Below are 21942 nucleotides of genomic sequence, written 5' to 3'. Positions count from 1 at the left end.
CTTCTTCCTTCTGATCTCTTTTTTCAGTTCTTTACTCTGTATTTGCTGCTATTACCATTTGCTGCTTTCCACTCTTCAGCCCAAAACACAATATGCATTTCCCTTCAAAAGCACTTGTTATGCATTTAGGTGTAACCATCCAGAGTCATTGGTCAAATTCAGAGCTTTGGACTCAACATCCTTTTTGTTAAGCCACAGAATGTCTTCAGACAAGTGGTTCTTTGTTCCGTTGACCAGTTTGTGTGAGCATCTGCTTTGCAAATGTAGCCATTTCTAAAGTTTTAGCAATTTAGATATAAAAAGCATCTGCAACTCTATTGTCACCTCAAGTTACTGTCCTGCCTATATTCCTTAAATAATGAACAGTGAAATAGTTAAATATTTATCAAGGTTTCTATAATGACTAAGATGTGTTTTCCAGCTTACAAGATTCTTTATACGCATAACTTTTTAAAGGGCATCACTCTGGTATTTGTGCTTTTGTTTGGACTGAATTCAGAGTATATACCCAAAGAAAAATTGTAACAGTTTCTGTGAATCTACTTTATGTTTTTAATTATACTTGCCATGATACATACTACTGCAGTGCTGTTTAGAAGAGGCATGTTGCAAAGATGAAGAGTTGAAAGCAGAATTGAAACATCTGGAAGTAGAAAGCTTGGAAGGGAGAAATGGTATTGAATGGAGAAGAAAAGGAAAATAAATTTAAGCTAAGAAAAGCCAAGGGATGGGAAATGAAAATGACTCAGGAAAACACATCTGTTGAAAGATGTAAATAGCTGCAGTAGGGCTGCAACAAATGAGAAATATAAATGGAAGTAAAATTAGAGCTGTAATCTGCATTCTGTAATGAAGCTAAGTAATTTGAGTTGTAAGAACAACTATTATGTTATTGCTCTCTGTGCCATGTTTCTCATAGTTTATTAATATGCTGGTGTCCTCATAGATGATACAATTCTGGTTAAACATCTTCCCCTTCAGATGGACACGTTTGTAAATCCACTGCGTAACTCTATGAGAAACGTATCAAATGCAGTCAAGTCCATCCCTGACAGCCTGGCAGAGGGAATGACTAAAATGTCAGACAACATGGGTAAAATGTCAGAGAGATTGGGACAAGACATAAAGCAATCATTTTTCAAGGTAAGAAAATACTGGTGGTTAATACATACTAGTCAATTAACAGAAGAGTCACTATTGGCTTGCTGAAACTAATGTTACATAGAATCAAGTCATTAAACAGAAGACCAATCTGTTTTGTACCTGCACCTTTTAATAAGGTTAAGCAGTGATTTTACTGCAAAAATGGAGTCTTTGCAATTAAGTAACATGTTTTAAGATGGCATCTACAGACTGCTGCAGTTCTCCACTTAGTTCAGTGAAGTAACTTGAGAAGAACATGAGATTCATGGCTTATTTTTTAACTAACTGTTCTAATTGCCTGCATCTGCTGTTTTTGTTAGGGAAAAAAACCCCTATATTTTAAAACTTAGAATAAGGAGATAGCCTCTTTTCTGCTTATTCCATGCTGAATTCTGGTTTGAATTAAATTTTTTCCCCTGTCTTTACTGCCATCTTCCCTTATTTCTTACATTTATAAAATATAATACTTTATGGGTTAGGAGTACCTTGATATGCAGTTTGGAAGTCCTATGAAAATAGTTAAATAGTTATGTTCAGAACATGTTCATCTTCCCTTCGTTTCTCTGGTGTTCCTCTTTCTGTGTGTAGCTGTAAGGTCTGTGGTCAGGGGTTGTTCCATCTTGTGCTATATAGGGCAGATGTAGAACAGCAACTGAGATGGGTGAATTAATCCTTAAATCATGAAAGGGAATAATAAATTGGGGCCTGGGGAGATATGTGAGGTTTCTTAATTACTTGCAGGGCAAAATGACTGTCTCTGGACTTGATCATTGCTAGTAACTTCCCTGGTGTGTGACTAGCAATAGAGTTGCAGCTGTACTTGCTGGGAAGCCTGTGACTAGGCAGGAGTTAAGATCAGGAAGAAATATCAAAAGAAATATCAGTCTCTTATAAGAGTTTTCCGGTGTTTTTCAGGTGAAGCACTAGGCACTGGATAAATTAGATGTGAAAGTCTTAAAGATGTTGATAATTTTGGTAGCTATACAGAAATATATGCAGACTTGATTTTTGGTTTTGGAAGGTGAAAGAGCTGCTGTTATTTATCCACAGTTGTGTATATATTAGTTTGCAGTTACTTTTGAGCAAATGTTGTTGTTTTATATTTTCATAATCAGACTGCTTATGAATTTTTTTCTGATTTGTTCATACTCAAAAGTATTTTTTTCTTTCATTAACATAGCATTTTTTATTGTAGGTGCCACCTCTGATGCAGAAAACCTATTCAGACCCTGACCATTGCCGTGTTGCAGCACCAATTGATGACAATGTGAGTCTGACATTTGTCCTTTCAGAGTTGACACCTCTAAAACCAAACAAATGAGTTATTTATTCTGCATTGAGTTACACTTCTGTTCTTTTCTGACACTATACCAGGCACCTCAAAACATTTCTAAGCTTTTTAAAAAGAAATTTGCATACTTCCTTTTAAAATTACCATTTTTGCTAGCAATGTAATGGTTTGCACAACATTGGAATAACTCTGAAGAGTGCATGTGCTGTTGTTTCTGTGTTTTATGGCTGGGGGTTTCATTTTTTTGGGCGTTTTTGTCTTCTCCCTCCAACATATTTTTTGTAAGCCAATCTGTGTAACATAATCTACTAAAGAAGTAAAATTATGATCCTTTTCTTAATCTTCAAGCATAAAAGCACAGGATAGTCATGCAGGTTACAATGGTGTCTAAATAAAAAGCAATTCATTGCAGTGAAATGTCAGTTTTTAGCATCCATAAAAAAATGGTGCCCAAGAAAATCTCCTTCCTGAGTTTTTGTGTAAGGCAGCTGGAAGCACAGCAACCAGGAAGAGATCAGGGATGAGGTCTCTCTTTAGGACATACTTACATGTATTAATTTTATTCAACTTCTGTAATAACTGTTGACTTTTGAAATAGCTGCTTCTTGTAATATTGTAAAAATTCAGTTATGTGGTTTTATATTTAATGTTCAGTCCTTTGCTACTATGATGTTACAGAAGATTTAGGGAAGATTTCATATTACAGTAAAATACAGAGTAAAGTGTTGGTCATTGTTGTGCTTATACTGAAGTGTTTGACAGCTAAAAACTAAAACTGTAGCTTTCTTGAACTGAAATAAAAGTTTACTGTTTATTCTTTTACTTGGTGATCAGGTGGATGACAATATTCCGCTGAGAGTAATGCTCCTGCTTATGGATGAAGTCTTTGATTTAAAGGAGAGAAATCAGTGGTTAAGAAGAAATATAAAAAATCTGCTTCAGCAACTTATTAGAGCAACATATGGTGACACAATTAATAGGTACTGCTTTTCTTCTATAGAGCAATCATGTATGTGAGACTGTACAGTATCTGTCTATACATCCTTCTTGGTAATACTGAATTATTGTGCTTTAAATCATTCATTAAATCATATTGTGCTACATACATTCCTCCTCGGAGAAAATCAGTTGACAGATGCATATATCATTTCTGTGAGCATCCTAGATTTGAATATAGAACTGTATGTATGGGTTGGTGACTGAAGGCCTGATGAATTATCAGTCTGTATTTCCTGTTAAGTATTGTGAAGTAGCAGTACATATTGCAGCAAGTATTTTGAGATTCTGATTTTGCTTACAGAAGCAGAACCTAAAAGTACTCCATGAAAAACGTGGAGTGCTCTCCAAGCAAACCAGTTATCTTATGCTGATGGGTGATGCAACAGCAGCTTTGCAGCCAACTTCATTATTGTATATTCACCAAAAAAGAAAAAAGTTATAGCTTTAGGGAGTGATCAGTGAGCTTAGATTTTTATCTTGAGAATCAGTGTTTGCCTTCCTATTGTGCAGTATTATAGAACCTACTTACAGAGTTGGAGAAAGTTAAAATTATACTTTGTTTTCCCTAGAATGCTCATTAAAATGCTTCACTTATGGGTTGTCTGCTTTAAAAATTAAACAAGAGACTTGTTGCTTTTGTTTTAGAAAAATAGTTGATCACGTTGATTGGATGACATCTCCCGAGCAAGTAGCAGATGCAGTGAAACGCTTCAGGTATGTCTTTTATCACAGATGCTAAATACAAAGCACTCACCAATTGATGTCTAATATCTGTATGTCTTCCTTCTTGTCTTACATGAGGAAATTATTATTCTTCAGAATGCAGTTGGATCATACGCTGCTTTTTACATGTTAAGTGAGAGAAAGCAGTTGTCACATGGAAAAGACATTTCTTAAAAACTATTTTAAAGTTTTCTCCTCTACCTCAAAAACTTATTTGTCAACCCATCTAGAAGAGCTTAGAAATTTCATAATTTATCACTGTAGTGATGTAATGTCTTGTTTGCCTTGGTGAAGGCATGTACGCGCCTTGCTTTTAAAGGCAAACAATTAGTGCTAAAAGAGTCCTGGCTCAAAGATGATGTTTCACTTTGGATAGATACAATGGAACTAAAGTCTGAATTTGAAACTATCAATTTCCTAAAAGTTTTAATGGCTTCTAAATTGCTGTTGAGAAAGTGTTGCACACTTTTTTTTCTTTCAATATAGTTTGGGGTTTTTTTTGTTGGGGTGAAAGTCAAAGTAGGTTAATTTATTCTCCAAAGGGTCATACTTTACAAATGTACTGTTATTCTTTGATTAAACTGTAATGCATACTTTTTATTCAGAAAAGAAAACGTCTTTCACTGAGGCAGAATAGCTTATTAGAGGCATGTCTTTTGCATTGGACTTTTGACTACACTGAAACTATTTCTTCTCAGCTTTAGCTTGTTGAAAAGCTAACTGCTGGTGTCAAAATTTTGATGAAGCAATTAATAGACCTGGAGTCTCAGTAGCAATAAAGCCTGGTAAAAGCAAGGCTTAGGTTTATTTTATGTAAGAACTATGTGGTTTTGAATGATTTTGATTTGCATTGTTTTATTAAAATGTCATTTCTTCTGACCCCTATACTAAAAAAGTATATGGTAGCTCCTGATAGGTTGAGTATATCGTACTACTTGCTTTTGATTTCTTGATTGTCTTCATCACTCTTCATTTTCTTTTTCTCTTCTGATATTTGAAGTGTGTGTTAGGTTGTGCAAATTTCTTTCTTATATTTATTTTATGAGATAGCCTTGAGAGATTTTAAAGAGCTTTTCGCTTGATAAAATGTTAATGTATTTTGACAGATTTGCTTTTATTACAGAGACGCTTTTTGGCCCAACGGCATTTTAGCAGAAACTGTTCCACGAAGGGACAAAGCTATTAGAATGAGAACAAGAGTGGCAGGGAAAACCAAATTGCTGGAGGTAATGCCAGGTAAGTGACTCTGGGATTAAAGCCTAATGATCCATACAATATATTGTTACTGAAATTAATGTCAGTATTCTTGTTGGTTGTTTTAAGTACTGTAAAGAAACCTTGATATATGAACTGTATTTAAATAAAAAGGTTTCTAATTATTAAAGCATTGGACATTTTCACGTGTACTGTCAATAATTCTCTTAGAGCTGCCCCGATATTAAGTTTTGAGAGGATTAAGTTGTGCCTGAAGTGGATATATTCCAAACCAGTACGATTTCTTGCAAACATGGTTTCCACATGTATAGGGTAAGAGTGAAGTCATTTTCAGAAATGCTCTCTTCTGTAAGAGAGCTTTTCATTTAGTCATGTTGTGTAGAGGTACTGTTACCTCAAATTTCAGGCTACATGGTTTGAAAGACTGAATATTCAGTTCAAGTTTGTTGTTAACATGGAAGCAGAATTTAGCTTAAACTTCTGTGTGACTTCTGTTTTTGTAGATGAACTGAAGCACATCATAGGCGCTGAGACTACACGGAAGGGCATTCTTCGGGTCTTCGAAATGTTCCAGCATAGTCAGCTGAATAAGAGGATGGTGTATGTGTTTCTGGAGAGATTCCTAGAAACCTTATTTCCACAAAATAAGTTCCCTGAGCTGTTCCACAAACTGCATTCAAGGTCAAAGCAAATGCAGAGATATAAGCAGAGACTACACTCTACTCAAGCGCCTTCTTTACAGAAAAGGTGACACTTCAAATCCATTACGCTGGTGTTTGTTTGTCCAGGATTAATTACTTGGGCAGATTCTCTGGGGCTTCAAACTCACATGCCGTCATTTCTGCACCAGTCTTCTAGTGTCACATATTAGATTATTAATGCATCTGTAAGACCTGTGGATCTTCTCATCTTCACTTGTAGTTCAACCACGACCAGAATGGTTTGTGTGTCTTAAATGATTTGGTGCGTCTTCATGCAACATTGGGAAGAAAACTGGCCCAGTATATCAGAATGCTGATCCCTTCCGTTCCTGAGTCGATGTTTTGCCAGCAATGCAAAGTGCCAGACTGTTCAAGTAAAGCACAACTATGGTGATACAATTGAAGAAAAGGGTGTTTTGGCACTGGGAGATGGTGCAATGTCTGAGAGTCAGGTGGAATTGTTCGGCGTTACAAGTGTTGAGGCTCTGTAGGGCTATCTTAACATTCCTGTAAAGGCTGAATTAACCAGGAAAGCAGTCTGTGGAATAACAGGTTGGTAGGAGCAGGGAGAATAGCTATAGCCCCATCGTAAAAGTACATTTATTGAATAAAAGTGGAGGTAAGGTGGCTTTTATGCCACATTTGCATCACCTTTCATATTTTGAAAATTAAACTAACCTTATACCTAATGGGAGTTTTAGTAAAAGCAGAGGTGCAGTAGAAACAAACTCTTTATTCTGATTATTCTGTAGCGTTTAAAGGCCATATGCTGCTCTTACAGCACCTGGCATACATTTTGCATGTAACTTCAGTGGAGAAGGAGCATCATATTTATGTTCAATTGGTCTATTGGAACATAAGTCAAGTTGGTAGTTGTAGAAGGAAAGGAGTATATGTTTCGAAGAGGAGGAAGTTGCACTAAGACACAGTTTACACACAACTCCCCACTAAAATCTGGAGCATTTTTGGGATGTGAAAGAACTATGTCCTACTTAATTGAAAGATTCCTTACCTTTTAGTGTGTAAGCCTCATATGGAAAAATGTTAAGAATTACTTGGTTCCTCACAGGTAAAAGATTTCATTAGTCATATGCAAACACTTGGAAATCTCTGAATGCATCTCAGTGTATATATGAAAATAAAAAGGAAATAAAACTACAATATTTTTTTAAATAATTTTTTTATTTTTTGCATAGTGTAAAATTTTAATAAAAATTTGACATCAAGGCCCCACATCCATCTGTTTAGTTTCATGGAAGAAGTTCTGTCCGATTAAAAATACAGTAACATTTGAATAATCCTGTTTGGCCACAGCATATCTCAGTTTGTGTTTACTTTTTCATAGTCCCCGACTGTTTGAGCACTATCTTGAGTGAATAGAAGGTAATCTCTTAGAGTCCCTTTTTTTTCTGAACACTAAACACAGGGTAAAATACAGTTATGGATCAAGGATCCCAAGGATCCTTGTTGTAATTTGTGTCTTAATGGGAGCAAATGGTCCTTTTATGCAAGAGAGAAACATAGACCTTTGATGAAAGCATTCTGAGACAAGATAGAAGGCTCTCAAAGGACCTCGTTAAATTGACTGACACTTCTATATAGATAATTTTTCTCATGGACTCTATTAATGAAATGTAGCCTTTTATCCTACTACTTAATGATGATCATATTGTACTGTTAACATTCTCATACAGTATGCATGGGCTCAAGTGCACTTGTTTTTTTCTTTATTGCAGAACTAAATGCTGTAAATTAAATCCCTTTCTTTTGTAATCCCTAGGAAGACAACTTGGTAAATATAGAAGAACCCCTCTCCCTTCCTCTCTGCAGGTTCTGTGGAAGTGTGATGGTTAAATGCTTTTGAATTTAACAAAATTCTTGAGTTCAGTGTGAAGTAATCAACATAGCCAGCTCCTATTGTTTACATGCCTGTATCTTCCTCTGTCAGGGTGCTCATGCATAACTGATATCTGACTGATGAAAGATCATTCAGCAGTTGTTCTTGGTGATACAGTAAATATCTCATTAATCCTACCAAATCTAATTTCTTTCTTTTAAGTCACTGAATTTGTTAAGCAGTATGAAAGTGGGAGGTTCAAATACTGTTTTGTCAAATCTGTGGAACCTTTTATCTAACTGTAGGTACCATGAAAAATTTCATCAGGATAGTGATAATATACAAATTTGGCTTTTTTTTTTTATTATTTAGTTATCTGGTACATCTCTGTACAAAAATAAAATAATATCTCTAGGAATGTGAACTTAACATAATACACCATACTTACTAGAGGTTTTACTTAATGAATTTATTACATATACCTATACACACATTTATATAGGCATGTGTGCATACGTATATATGTATTGAAGTTTTGTCTTCTGTATTTAATTACAGAATGTGGCTTCCTAATTCAGTGGTGCCTGTTGGCTGGCAAGAACCATCAGAAATGAGCACTTTTTATTAAAGCAAGTTTGTATGTATCTTTCTTTAAAAGGTTTTCCTGTCGACAATTTGAAGTACCCACGCTGTCAACCCATGCAGCCTATTATCCTAGGAAGTCTCCAAAACTGAATGTTAATAAACAGCACTTAAGTGTCTGGGTGTATCTTCTGGCCTTTAGGTGCTGTGACTGGCTGCTGAAAATAGTGCCACTGTCAACAAATGCACTTGTTTTAGCCTTAATTATTTTTAAGAGAAAATAAGCAATTGAATTTTTCATTTGGTTCATCCTCAAGCTTGTGCTGCTGGTGTTTGCTAGAACTAAAACAGTTAATTTTAAGTGCTACCAGAATGTGTACCAAAATGAAACTATATAAATTCCACAATCTAAATTTTAATTTTGTGCAATATTTTCATTTAATGCATGTGTATTTGAATAGCTGTAAAATAAATGAATTTTTAATGTTCTGAAGTCTAGGTTAAAAATGTCTTCTCAGGTGAACAATTCTGCATTCTGTTGTTACTTTAGTTTATTTAAGGACTTGTTTTAAAAGTCTTACTTGTTACTCCTTTGTTAATTCCTTTGTTCTCAATGATCCTTGCTCTCCCGAGCAAAGCTCATGTATTACAAGGGAAGAATCTGAAGAACACATCTCATAAACTCATAGAGCTGTTATAAATTTCTTGTGCATATCATTGTACAGTAAGTGTCAGCTGTGTGCCTAATTGTTCTATTGATGCTTTTCCCCTCCCCTCCCCCTCCTCTCGTTTCTGTAACAAAGAATGAACATGAAATGGACTGCCATGGTCACTTCTACTGAATGGCAGAGGACTCTGAATTTTTTTTGGAGTTTGCATTTATGTTCTGTCCAATAGAAAGCTAAAAAATTACACTAATAAAGTATTAACAGGAATAATATGAGTCTCCATTTATTTTTGAAATAACTTTCTCATAGCAGGTACGAAAGGTCGCTAAAGATAAAACTATTACTGTTTAAATAAAACAACCATTCTTTGAATTTTTTTAATGTTTTATAAACTGGGTTTGCTTCTAACAAAATAATCTCTACATTCATTTTTGACCAGTGTTTGCAGAGAGTCCTGTGTTCTAAAAAGAAGCAGAAACAATGGCATTGTATGATGTAAGAGGGGTTTATATTGCAGGTTTTTTAAATCTTTGGCTCTTTCCCCCTGGGTTTGTTTTTGCAGCAGCTGGGTCTACCATGGGATCACAATTGTTACCCTTCATCTGTTTATTCCAGCTGCTTCACATTCATCAAAAATATGTCCTGAGCTACAGAGATGTTAGTTCATTGACCTTTGAGTGAAGTGTTTACCACTTTTGCTACAGGATATTATCACATATCAGGAATTTTACTAGCTGATTGAAAGTTCTTATTTGTTGAACCTGTTATCCTAGGGTAATTTCATGGCAAAAATACACTCCATAATAAGCTTATTTTTAAAAAACATCTTAAAACTATCTGGACTTTGCTAACTGAGCCTTATATGTCTCTGTGGTTTATTTAAATCTTCAGTCTATCAGATTATTTAATTTTTGGTTTTGATGTCTAATGCAGTGTGATTGCTACAGTTTTTTTGGAGTTCAGTAGTCAGCGTCAATTTTCCTTAACACAACTACAAATTCCATAATTCTGAATTCTTCCTTGGAAGAAGGAAAATTATGTCACGAAAACAATTATTCCACTTTTGTTATGTGTTTGAAAAGAAACTAAGCTTTAGTAAACACTTGAAACATGTACACCACTACATATGTGTCCCTCCCCAAAATATGTTTGACTACTTTTGTATTCAGATGTCTCAAATAACTGTTTCCCAGTTATTTGAGATATTTGCCATGTCTCTGAATTATTATGGCATGTTGGGCTTGGGATAATCTGCATGGGTCAGTTAAATAATTTGATACCTGGTTCAGCAAGGGCTAACTGGAATTCTCATTTGGCATGTTAAAATTGGACTAGTCTGCAAATTAATTCTGAGGTTGAGTTTAATTAAAGAACAAGATTATATTGAATTTTTTGGCAATCAAGACATATTAAATGGAAACAAGGAATGTAGATTTCAAAAACTGTATTTTTGTTTCTAACCATAACACTTTTAAACACAGGTCCAAAGTAGTCTAGAGGTTTTTGTGCTGAAATTTTCTCAGCTTGAGCTCTGAAAAACATGTTACTTCTGAATTAAATTGAGAGATAATGATGAAATTTTTTTGTTACCAACTTTTGGGGGTTTTAGTTAAGTGATTGTAAAAATTATTTGAATTGGGAACATTCTTGTTCATTTGGAGCATGTGGAATATGATTCTGCAAGTTACCTGGTAATTCCCTGCACAGAATAGCCAGAACTTTCACTTTTTCTGTTCTTTTTCTTAAAATAGCCAGCCTGTGTTAGGGTAAATACAAAACTTTGCAGATGTCATCTCCCATACAGGTTTGTTATTTTTTCAGTGTGTCAGTGAAGTTGGAATTTGATTATCAAAGGCAATGTTTTTGTTATCAAGAACTTCATACAAAGCATTCCCTTATAGTCTGTTTAAAAAATTGGCTTCACATCTTACTCAATTTTATGTTATCTATGTTGATTTAAAACACTGGCTTCCCATTAATCCCAAACATCATATCTGCAAGCAAACAATACCTGCTTATGTCTAATGTAAAAACACAGGTATCTGGGGGGAAAAAGGGGATAGGACCTCCATGAAATGTTCTTCTGTCTTGTATCAGTGCAAAAGTGAAAGTGGGATGTCATGCATTTGGAAATTCACCAGTTTTGCTGACTTTACAGTGCCATGTAAAGAAAACATGGACTCATGGTTCTCCTGTGGATGTCAAGGAAAAGTATTTTAGTTTTATTCTTGTTGCATGTGGGTTCTAAGTGTTGCTGAGGCTAGTGGTGAGGTAAGTGCCTCTGAATGTGTCGGAGCCTCACTGTTCTGCTCATGAGGGAAGTGCAGCGTGTAGAAATCTGTAGAACTGACTGGAGTTCTGTAGAACCAGCACATGGGGCTGTCAGCACTGAGAGAACTCGCTGAAGCACCTGAGTGATACTGAGTGATTCCACACAGAAACATCTGTGCTGTTCTACTTGCTACAAAATCCATAATTTTTAACTTTCTGTCAGTGGTATTGCTGTTGCCAAGAATATTGTGGTCTCTAGAGGGTGTTTCATCATGAGCCTAAGGAGTGTACTAATACTGGATAGAGGACTCTTTGGGTAGGTGGACTCTTGGTTTGACAGTCATAATACTTTTCTCCTAGTATTGTGGACTACAGCTGAAAAGAATCCATAAGAAGCAGTAATAAGAATTAAATAAATTTAAAATTATAATTACAATTAATTATTAGGAATAATAACTTAAAATTATTTTAACTGGAAACTTTTTTACTGATTATTTATTTATTCAATGCCACGTCAAGTGATCACTTACCTAGCTGAGAAAGATGTGGCTCTTATAGTGTGTCTACTAACCCATTTCCTAGAAAGCAAACAGTAAAATTTTGTACTCATTTAGCAACAGTACAATATTCTCATTTAATTAACTTGAGAGAGAATTGAATAATCTGAGAAGAGAGCACTGCAGAAGAAAGATTGGTAGGTCAGAAATATCTCTCAACTTCAGATTTATTTTGAAAACTTAAACAAAACCTCTATTGACATCTCATTCCAATACTTTAGGCTTTTACACTGTTAATACAAATTAGACAGAAATTGATTGAAGTTTGCAGCATAATTGGGGTTTTGTGCATCTCTAATATTGTGTGCATTTGTGCTTCTGAGACTTACACATTTTGTATTGAGCATTTCACATCAGAAAAATATTAGTACACCTGCAATACTTGTTTTCTTACCCATTAGCTGCTTGTAGGTTTTTAACACAGATGAAGGGAAGAACTCTCCAAATAAACTGCCTAGTCTTTGCAAATTGCTTTGGTAGATCCATCAAAATCTTTTCAGCTAGAAAATATTTCTCTTTTTTTAAAAGACAAAAAATACTAAGTGCCACCACTAGGAATTGCCAGAGATAATGTTTGTTTCTTCTGAATATTTTTTATCAATCAGCAAATCTCATGTTCTTTTTTACAAGGAAACCTAAATCAAGGAAGTCTAGCATGTAGTCTAAAATTAGGTTATTTATATATACATAAGTGTATCTTTTGTGTTGCAAAGCATAGAACTAAGTACCACCCTCCCGACCATTTTGGAGGAACTGTGAAGTTTTAAAATCAAATATGGGAATGGAAAATGATGCTTTTTATTTTATTCAAATATAAAATATGCCAATCTTAATGCCTTTTTTTTTTGTATGATTCATTAATTGCTGTATGAGCAATGTTTTGACCAATGCTTTTGCCTTCTATATGGTGGCCTTTCCTCTGAGTTAAATAATAGAGAAACCACAATTAGAATTTCTGGTTTGGTGCCTTTTTTTTATGGGCCTGGAATAATTGAATTTAAATTAATCTTCTCTCTCCTATTAACAATTCCACATGTAAGCCAAATTCCATTCTTAACAGCCTGCTGCATCTTTTAGGTAATTTCAATTTACAAGTCCTAGTAAAAAACTGTGCAAGGATAATTACCTGAGATTTTCCATACTAACACATCAAATTAAAAATATTCTACTCTGGATTTTTTAATTTAATTAGGTTTGAAGTAAACCAGACAATTCTAATATTGTTCATGCTCAGTAAGTTTTACATCAACAACTGTTTACTCAGCATAGATTAAGTTTGAAAGACTGTTTTTTGTTAAACAAATGTAAACTTACAAAAATTGGAAAATATTTCCAAATACAATTAAACCTGCTAGAACACTTTTTAAAATTTGCTCTTTTTCAACTCTGTAGTCAAAAATCACCATTTTTGTTGTTGTTCCTCAACAGCTTGTTCCTCAAGCTGTTTTGTTGTAAAGTACAAGCACAGGATAGTATGTTTCTAAAAGCACATGTATTTTGAAGGAGATGGCACAGTGCTTATGTAGAGCTGAATGATGCATGTGACAAGGTACTTTTGGGCAGGCAGCAAAGTTACTGAGCTCAGTTAAAAGAAGTGGAGTAGAGGAGATGAAACTCTCTTGAACTGTAGAGGTTAAAAAGAGGTCAGGCACTGAAGTTCTTGGATCTATATTCCTTCCTCTTGTCCACCCTTCCCACTCCCTGCAGTGTTTTGGTTATGCTTTATGGCTTCAAAATTCAAGAAGTTTGTCTCCTGGCCTGATTTACTGCTGACATTTCATGAGAATAATTGGTTGTATGCGATGAAAATAAATACTTCAGAAATATTTATGAATTTTCATCCAAAGCTTCATGGCAGCTCATTCCAGGCCTCTGTTCTCATTTATTCTAACTGTGAGCCATGCTCCTGGTCTACATTCCTCTTTCTTCACAAAGAGTTTTATTTCTGTTTTTACCAGTGTGTGATAGTCCAATAGTGCCGGAGATCTTCTTGGTATAAAGAAAATGGTTATGTATGTCAGTATGATCAGTGCATGCAGTAAGGGAGCTCCACTGGGGGAAAACTGACACACAGCAGGTGTGCAAGGAGTAAGCAAAAACATTTTACTATGATAAAGATCATGAAACTGAAGGCCAGAGAATGTCAACTATTTCTAAGACCCCTGACATTTTCATAAAGTGTTCTTATGGTACACGCTTGCCATCATCTGTTCAGCTGTGGAGGGTTTTAGAAAAAAATGTTAATTCAGTACTGCTCTCCTTAATAGAGTCCCAAAACTTCATGTTATTGCACAAAAGTCTCTAGTCTTAAAAATTAGTGGAAGGTATAATTTGAAGTATTTTCTTCCAAAGCACTTGGTCTTTGTGCATTGTAGCACATTTGGGGTTGTTTGTGAGTGCGATCATGCTTTGATTTGAGGAGTGCAGGAATTTGTGTTTCTGAGCCACACAGGATAGGACTGAATATTTGCTACAGCCAGGTGTGGTGCCAGATGGGCACAGCCTCACACAGACAGAGGTAAGCTCCACTGAAGGCTTTTGTTCTGATAATTCTGGTGCTTTTGGGAAGAGGGAAAGGTCTGCTTTGAAAGCTGCACTTCTGAAGTTCTCTGTTCCCACAGACCTGCTGATCTTTTTGTGTCAGAAGAGGCTTTTCTGAAATTATATGGGCTGTGGATGTACAAGGAGGTTGTCCTGGATTTAGCAGTTGGATATAGCATATCTTCTATATAACCTTGCCTAGCCAAAAGTCAGGGATCTCCTTAGCATCTAAGTCATGTGCTTGCAGGTCCATTTGATGAAAATCTGCCATAGTTTCCTTCCTAGGAAAGAAACTTTGAGTTGAGGAAGATGCTGTGTGGAGCCTGCGCTGAGCAGAAGCCTTGAGGAACATCTGGAGAGTCCCCCAGCTGAGAGTGGGCCAGGCTCAGCACTGAGCCCATGGGAGCCTCCATGTCTGAACAGGAGAGACTACCCAGGCAGTGGAAGAAGAGTTTTGCACCCCAAAATGTGGTGTGACCAGAGGAATGTCATTCAGGTATAGTGGCATTGGGGTGATATCCTGCACCCTCACAGGTAAAGCCTTTCTTTCATGGAGCCCCAGATTGAGCCTATACAAAATTATCTGCTTTCAGGGGCACAGAAAGAACACAGGGCTCTGCAGGGAACAATTGCGTCCATTGCTTTTCATTTTAGTCCTTCCCAGGAGCTTCAGGGTGGTGCTCATGGGTTTCAGCTTATTCTCTGAATGATAACTAGTAGGATAGCCTTGAATGATGCAGAAGAATAAATCCATGAATTTTCCAGCCTGGTGCTTCTGATGCCTTGAGAGGCATCATGCCTAGAACACAGGCTAGACAGTGTTAAAGGAATAGATTAGTTACTAATTAAAAAGGCCTTCAAAGGATACACCTGGGCAGTACAAGACCCTGGCCATGGTTACACCCAAGATAGACAATGGATCACGAGTTTTCACATTTTTATAAGTTTTGATCCATTTACATATGGGGGTTAATTGTCCTATTACAGCTTGAGGTTATGAAGTCCCATCCTTCCAGATTGCTCTCCTCAATTTGCTGTTGTTTACCCTTTTTGATCCTGAAGCTGCAACAATGTCCTTGGTTCTCAGGCTGGAAAAGGATTTGTCTGACTAAACTGTGAAGAGAACTTGCCAACACTTTATATGAAGTTCAGAGTTGTATCCTAATTCAGTACAGAATCTGGAAAATATGAAAGCTAAAACTAAAGGCATCAATACTTTAAAGCCCTGTCTTTAATGCTCTTTTATTTAAAAATAGAATTTAACTGGTTGCACCACTATATTTTTGCTTTGGTGTATTGGTCTTGGCCAGCCCAGCTTCACAGTAGTTGGCACTTTTACCCTCGAGGAAAAAAAAACTTGCTTGCTACAGGTGTTTTTCTTTTTCTGTAAGGGGGTTCTAGAAGGTCACAGAAGCATGAAATGTATCCTAATTCAGCTTAGCTGCTAATCACAGAGAGAGAAAGGAAAGTGTGACTGAGTATTGAGTAAATGTCAGTTGGCACCTGTTTTCACAATCTCAATTTGTTTTTCTTCTCACACCATATTACACCTCTTAATTTAATTTGTGACTAGCCTTTTCTCCTTCCAGCTGTCCAGGGCTGCAGGGCACACGTTCCAGCTGGTGTTATGGGGGGCTTTGCTCAGCCTGAGGACTGAGCTGAGCAAATCACCCAAGTCCCGCAGCCATCCAGGACCTGGGTGCTCTCTTGCTGCCTTATCTCACTTACAGGCTGGTAACTTGATTCCCTGGACCTGAAATGGAATACGCATATTTCAAATACCTTTAAAAAGTCTTTCCCATCCTAACTATGTTGTTTTGGGATTAAAATGGACTTTAGGTAACAGAGTGGCCCATTCATCAGCTTTGCAATAATTGTGGTGCTAATGTTGATTTAAGTTTGTTTTTTTGAAGAGGAAGGTTCCTAATGGCATTTGCAGAACGTAGGCTGCCTGGCAGTTGCACGCTGAGTGTGTCACGTGTCAGGGCTGCATTCTCCTTCTCTCCCGTGTGAAAGCACATGAAAAACAGCAGGGCTGGAGAAATCCAACATCCCACCCCCGAGCCCCAGAAAAGTTTAAGGCAGTCCCAGAGTGACGTTCAGAGAAGTAGCAAATTTAAATTCTTGGACCTCAGGCTATGATAGCTTAATCCTTCCTCTCCAGAACAGCTATCTTCAAAAATAAGATGCATGACTGTCTGCAAAATTAACAGACAGACTGAGAGATGTTGAATTTGTAAGATACAGAAGCCAGAGCTCTCTCCAGAACTTCTCTTTGTGTGGATCTTGGCATTCTAGGTCAAGAAAGAAGGAAATTGCCCAGCCCTGTTCTCCCTGAGCAAATGTTTCTTGTCTTTTGTCAACTCTGAATTTCTAAAAATTATGGTGTGTGTATGTTGTAGTGCATGTTTTAAATAGGCTGTTAATTTGCTGTACAGATGCTAATCTGTTACCAGCTCTGACTACCACTGAAATCTGCTAGCTAAGGATACTTCCACCCTGATAAGCTCATTTTTTTAAAAACATCATTGTCACAATTTCTTTGACTACTGGTAGCAATTTCTCCCATTTTAATTTGGGAAAATCCTGTACAGTAGTATGGTCCTTATATCACATTAAACTGCTTCTTTTCCTCTCCACAAGTTGTTCCAGAGTGAATATGTTAGCAGTTGTCTTTGAATAAGTAGTCAGATTGAAAATGTATTTCTGAAAATGGATTTTAAATAGAAGAGCTGTGTGAAGGGGTTTTTGTTGACAGTTTTTGTTTGTTTGTTTAGTTTGTCAGCTGTTGATTTCTTTGGGGGGGTTGGTGGATTTGGATGGGAAAAAAATTGGAAAATCTTTTATCTAGATGCAGTTTTGGTCAGCACAGGCTGTGGTTACAGGTGGTATTGGCAGGGCAGGCATCAGACACGTGGTCTTGGAGGTGGAAAGAGCAAAGACCTCTGTGGGAGTGGCTGTCAGCCCTGCCAGCTCACAGAGGCTATTTAATGAGATTCTAGAGAGTATTTTCAATTTTCTCAAACCCCAAATAATTGCAATGCTTGTATTATGGATGACCCAATATTGAATTGCATTTCAGCAGGTCATTCTCTGTTGCCTTTCTCTATCATTTTCTTAGCTTTGTGTAAAAGCTCCTGGTGGGCAAAGGATCTGACATCTATTAAAATGTTACCCCCATTCTGCATGTATTTCATGGATGTGGGATGGATATTTGAGAAGAAACAATCTTTCAGTCTACAGGTTTTGATGTTTAGTAAGTCGCTGCTTGCACATGATGACTAAAGAGGAATTTTTGGAAAAGTCACTCTTGTCACAGCTGGTGACTGCTTGAAGCTTGAAACTTAACACATGTTGAGGCTATCATCATATAGGTTATTGCAGCTTGCTTTGTCCGCCAGCCTTGACAAGGGCAATCTTACCTCTCCAGATGACTGCCACAAAGACTGTATTTTTAACAGGAGCTATTATAATTTTCTGCTTTTCCTGCTGTAGCTGTTTTCAGAGTACATGATCTTTTAGTGCCCCAGAACCTGTAGGAGCAGCAACAGGAAAAATTAAGCTGCAGAGAGATCCCATAACAAGGTCAGAATAGTACACGTTGGCAGTTTTTGGCAAATGATATTTTTATAAACCTCCACATGCTCATTTTGATTTGCAATAGTCCTTTTTTTTCCCTCCCCAAGAAACTGTCCCAGCTGTACTACTTTATAGTTCTCATAGACCTGCTTCCTGTGCACAGCAAATAACTTTGAGCATATGTGAAGGGTCTGGTGCCCAGGTCCAGTGTGGTGGCTGCTTCTGCAACTGGTAGGAGACCTGGGTCACCTTCCCAATCACCCTGGTGCAATACATGAGATAGAGACTTCCACTGACTGCTAGAGATTAATTTTTCTTGATTTTTCTGATGTTTGCTCTCCTTGTTGTGCCTGATATTCAGCAAAATTGTGCCGTAGAAATTGGAAGTGTCTCTGTTTTGAATTTCCATATTTCTTTTTCATCTCTCCCAGTCTGCAGGTTTGCCATAATAAAATTATTAGGCTCTCCTTTTTTTGCCTATATTTACTTATATTTTGTGCTGATGCCACTGCTTTGAGTAAAAAATGTGCAGATGGCAATACCTGATTTTCACAGATTTCCAGATAAACTCAGAAAGTAGAAGGTTTTTATAAAATGTTGGAAGAGATTTCTGACTTGCTGGCAGTCTTCCCTCTCTCTTGCCTCACTTTTCCATCTTTATTTTAACCCTTACATTGAACCCTGGCCTTTCAAGAAGGTGTCATAGGGCTGATATGGCAAACAATTTTGCTTGTGTGCCTATTGCTGATGCAGAAATGTCAGGTTAAACTTGAGCATTTTCAGGTTAATCTGTGGAAGCTGCTGAATTTCTGTTCCATTCTCTCTAAGGAAGGATTACTGCTGCCTAAAACTGTCAAACTGAGATAGGGAAAAAGTGAAGCTTGGAAGAGAAGTAAACACTGAAAATTTTTATTTGCCTAATTATGCCTTGTGGGAACAGGTTGGATTGAACTTCCTAAGATCCTTCTGGGTTCTGGTAAACTTCTATTTTTCTAAGTGCAGAGAAATTCTCTAACAATAAAACAAAGGCTAAGGCACTTGGCTTTAAAGTAGGACCACTTAAAAATAAATATTCCACTTTTCCTGCAGTAAAAGTTGTTATTCTGAGTATTTCAGGCCCAGCACATATTGAAAAGTGATGAGGAGCAACATCCAAACAAAGTCTGTAAGGAGAAGTGCTACATTCTTTTCCTGCAAGGAAGAAGAGGCTTCTCTTGAGAGGAGCTGATGTTCAGTCAAGAGAAGGTTTCCTGGCTAAAAGTGCAGCAAGATTCTCTACAGAAGAAAAGAGAGTGATTTATTTTATCAGCTCTGAATAATTGATTCAAATTGATGAAATTAGACTTTTAAAATTATTACCTGTTTTAGAAGGTCCCTGTTTTATGGATACTGTAGTGTTTATATGACTTTTCTGTCAGACCTGAACAGCTCTTGTCCTGTGTCTCTTAAATTGCTCACACACAGCTCCACTCCCAGCCCTACACAGTGGGGGAAGGAGGCAGTAAACCTGCTCCTGAGTGGCAAAAGAAGAGCTACAGAGCTGGGGAAGGGTCTGCAGCACAAGTCTTACGAGGAGGGATCTGGGATTGCTGACCCTGGAGAAAAGGAGGCTCAGGGGAGAGAGACCTTATGGTTCATAACAAATGCCTGAAAGGAGCTTGCAGTGAGGTGAGGGTCAGCCTTTTGTTTCAAGTGACAGAACAAGAAGAAATGACCTCAAGTTGCACCAGAGGAGGTTTGTGGGATCTCAGCACCTCAGGATGGAGGTGCAGAGAGGCCGAGACCACCCTTAGGGGGCTCGGGAATCCTGGAATGTTGCCAGAAGTGTCTGGTGGCAGGATTTTGATCCTACACAGGAGATGAGACCTGTATGAAGGCTGGGAGGAATTCACTGGGTGAATGGTGAAGGGATAAGTTAGTTAAAGTGTAAAACACAGGGTTTAGGATTTTGGTACAGGGGGGTCTAAAGAAGTAAGATGGAGGAATTGGGGCGTGTCCTGTCCTTCTTCTTCTTCTTCTTGGCCTCCATCTTCTGTGGTGGTGGTGGCACTTTGGGATTGGTCATTACTAAAAGTGCACCGGTTAATAAGGGTAGAAGGTATTGGGGAGAAATGATAAATATTGTATACGTAACTTCGGGTATAAAGATAAGTGACCGCCCCGGGGGCTCGCAGTGTGCCCATGGCTGACTTGCTGTGCAGACCTCTGTCGGGCTGAAAGAAAATCTTTTAGATAAACAATTAATAAACACCAAGACCGAGACAAGATCAGAAGTCTCTCCTCGTCCTTTGAAGCGTCGGCTCTCCAAGGCCATCCCTGGGCCTTTCCAGGCCACCAGAACAGCAACACAGAAAACCTTACAGAGGTTCAGATGGATATTAGGAAAAATGTGTTATCCAAGCATGTTGTCAAGCAGTGACACAGGCTGCCCAGGGAAGTGGTGGAGCTGCCTTTCCTGTGGGTATTTAAAGGAAGTGTAGATGTGGCACTTAGGGACATGGTTTAGTGGTGAACTTGGTTAATGTTTGAACTCTGTGATGTTAAAGATCTTTTTCTATCTAAATGATTCCATGATTCTCTGCTAAATCTGTCTGAAGCCTCTGCTGCTGGAGGGACATGGCCTGGGCATTCCCTCATTGGTCTCTGCCTGAGGGACTCCAGTCCTGCAATATTTCACTGATTCAGCCATCTGTGTTCACCTGCATCCTTTTGCATTAAAATTGGTGTTTAAGGTCTTTTGGTGGCAGTACCTAATAACTGAGAGCTGCTGTTTGTTCAAGCTACCTTTGTTGATTGTGCCCCCCTGCCTCTTTCTGTTTGGGTTTTGTAAGCACACATTTTTAGGTTAGACGTGCTTCACTATCAAATTTACTCATTAAAGGAAACTTTCCTGCCTCTGGTTTTTATGGCTGACCAGCCTGACATGAACACAGATGCAGGTTTCCCTGAAAGAACATCTTTTCCTGGGTAATTGTGACTTTGCTTTTGGCTGCTGACTCCTGTGCCAGTATCATGGTGTATAACTAAGACAGGAAATACATGACTGTCGTTGTTGCCTGTCTTGTACTTCCCTTGTTACTGGAAAGCTCTCAGACAAATGAAATGTTCAGAGCAGTGTGTTTCTCCCAATGTTCATTGGCAAATCAGCGTTTAATAACTGGTAACTGGGTGCCTTAGACAGAAATCTGTTGAGCTAAAAGTGCAATTAATAACTGTAACTGCACCTGTTTAAAAAGTTAATGTTTTATGTAAAAAAAAAATCTTAAGTAATACTCAAACTGATGGATATCAAGAATTTATTGAAAGGTGACCTAGATTTTTCATATGCAACTATGCCTAATCAAAGCACACTGAAATATAACAATATTATCTAAATTCAAGGGGAGAAATTATATTTGGTTTTTTACAAGGTTTAGCACAGTGGTGGTGTGCTCCCAACATTTCCCCTCCCAGAGGAATGGCTGCAGGGCTTTCTGGCAATGCAGAAAGAAGTATGCTGCTGCTTTTTTCTTTTCTTATATTTACCAAGAAGGAGGAGCACTGTCAGCAACCATAACAAACTTGAGCAGAGAGAATTTCCCAATGACCTGATGACTGACTGGTTTTAATGACCCTCAGCTTTTCTGTGGGTCATTAACTCTCCTAGGTAGTCATTAATCCCCGGGAAACATCCTGGGTCTCAGTGTTCACTGTTTAAAGACAAGACAGTCTCTTGCAGATATTTTTCCTACAAAGCATCCAAAACACATATTGAACTAAATTTTTTTTTCCAGATGTTCCAGTGTTTTTCAGTCTCCAGGAAGAATCTTCTCTTATCTTAATGATTTATTTTGGT

General features: G+C 37.4%; 1 protein-coding gene across 4 annotated transcripts in view; it reads left to right on the top strand.

Moving 5' to 3' along the window:
- The window catches only part of SNX13 (sorting nexin 13), a 62981-nt gene extending 53563 nt beyond the window's left edge, over positions 1-9418 (top strand). For 3 of the 4 annotated variants that reach the window (XM_058804590.1, XM_058804571.1, XM_058804581.1), the window contains exons 21-26: positions 982-1143; positions 2339-2410; positions 3269-3414; positions 4079-4147; positions 5280-5392; positions 5875-9418. In XM_058804590.1, coding sequence (XP_058660573.1) covers positions 982-1143; positions 2339-2410; positions 3269-3414; positions 4079-4147; positions 5280-5392; positions 5875-6122 — 810 coding nt within the window. In that variant the 3' untranslated portion in view covers positions 6123-9418. Of the gene's footprint in view, positions 1-946; positions 1144-2338; positions 2411-3268; positions 3415-4078; positions 4148-5279; positions 5393-5874 lie in introns of those variants that run through there. The other variant, XR_009274743.1, reaches the window with a different exon arrangement.
- Positions 9419-21942: the final 12524 nt, after the last annotated feature.

Source organism: Ammospiza caudacuta, chromosome 1 (assembly GCF_027887145.1).
Source record: "Ammospiza caudacuta isolate bAmmCau1 chromosome 1, bAmmCau1.pri, whole genome shotgun sequence".
Classification (NCBI taxonomy): domain Eukaryota; kingdom Metazoa; phylum Chordata; class Aves; order Passeriformes; family Passerellidae; genus Ammospiza; species Ammospiza caudacuta.
Note: the sequence above shows the minus strand (reverse complement) of the source record. Positions and strands in the feature narration are given on the sequence as shown.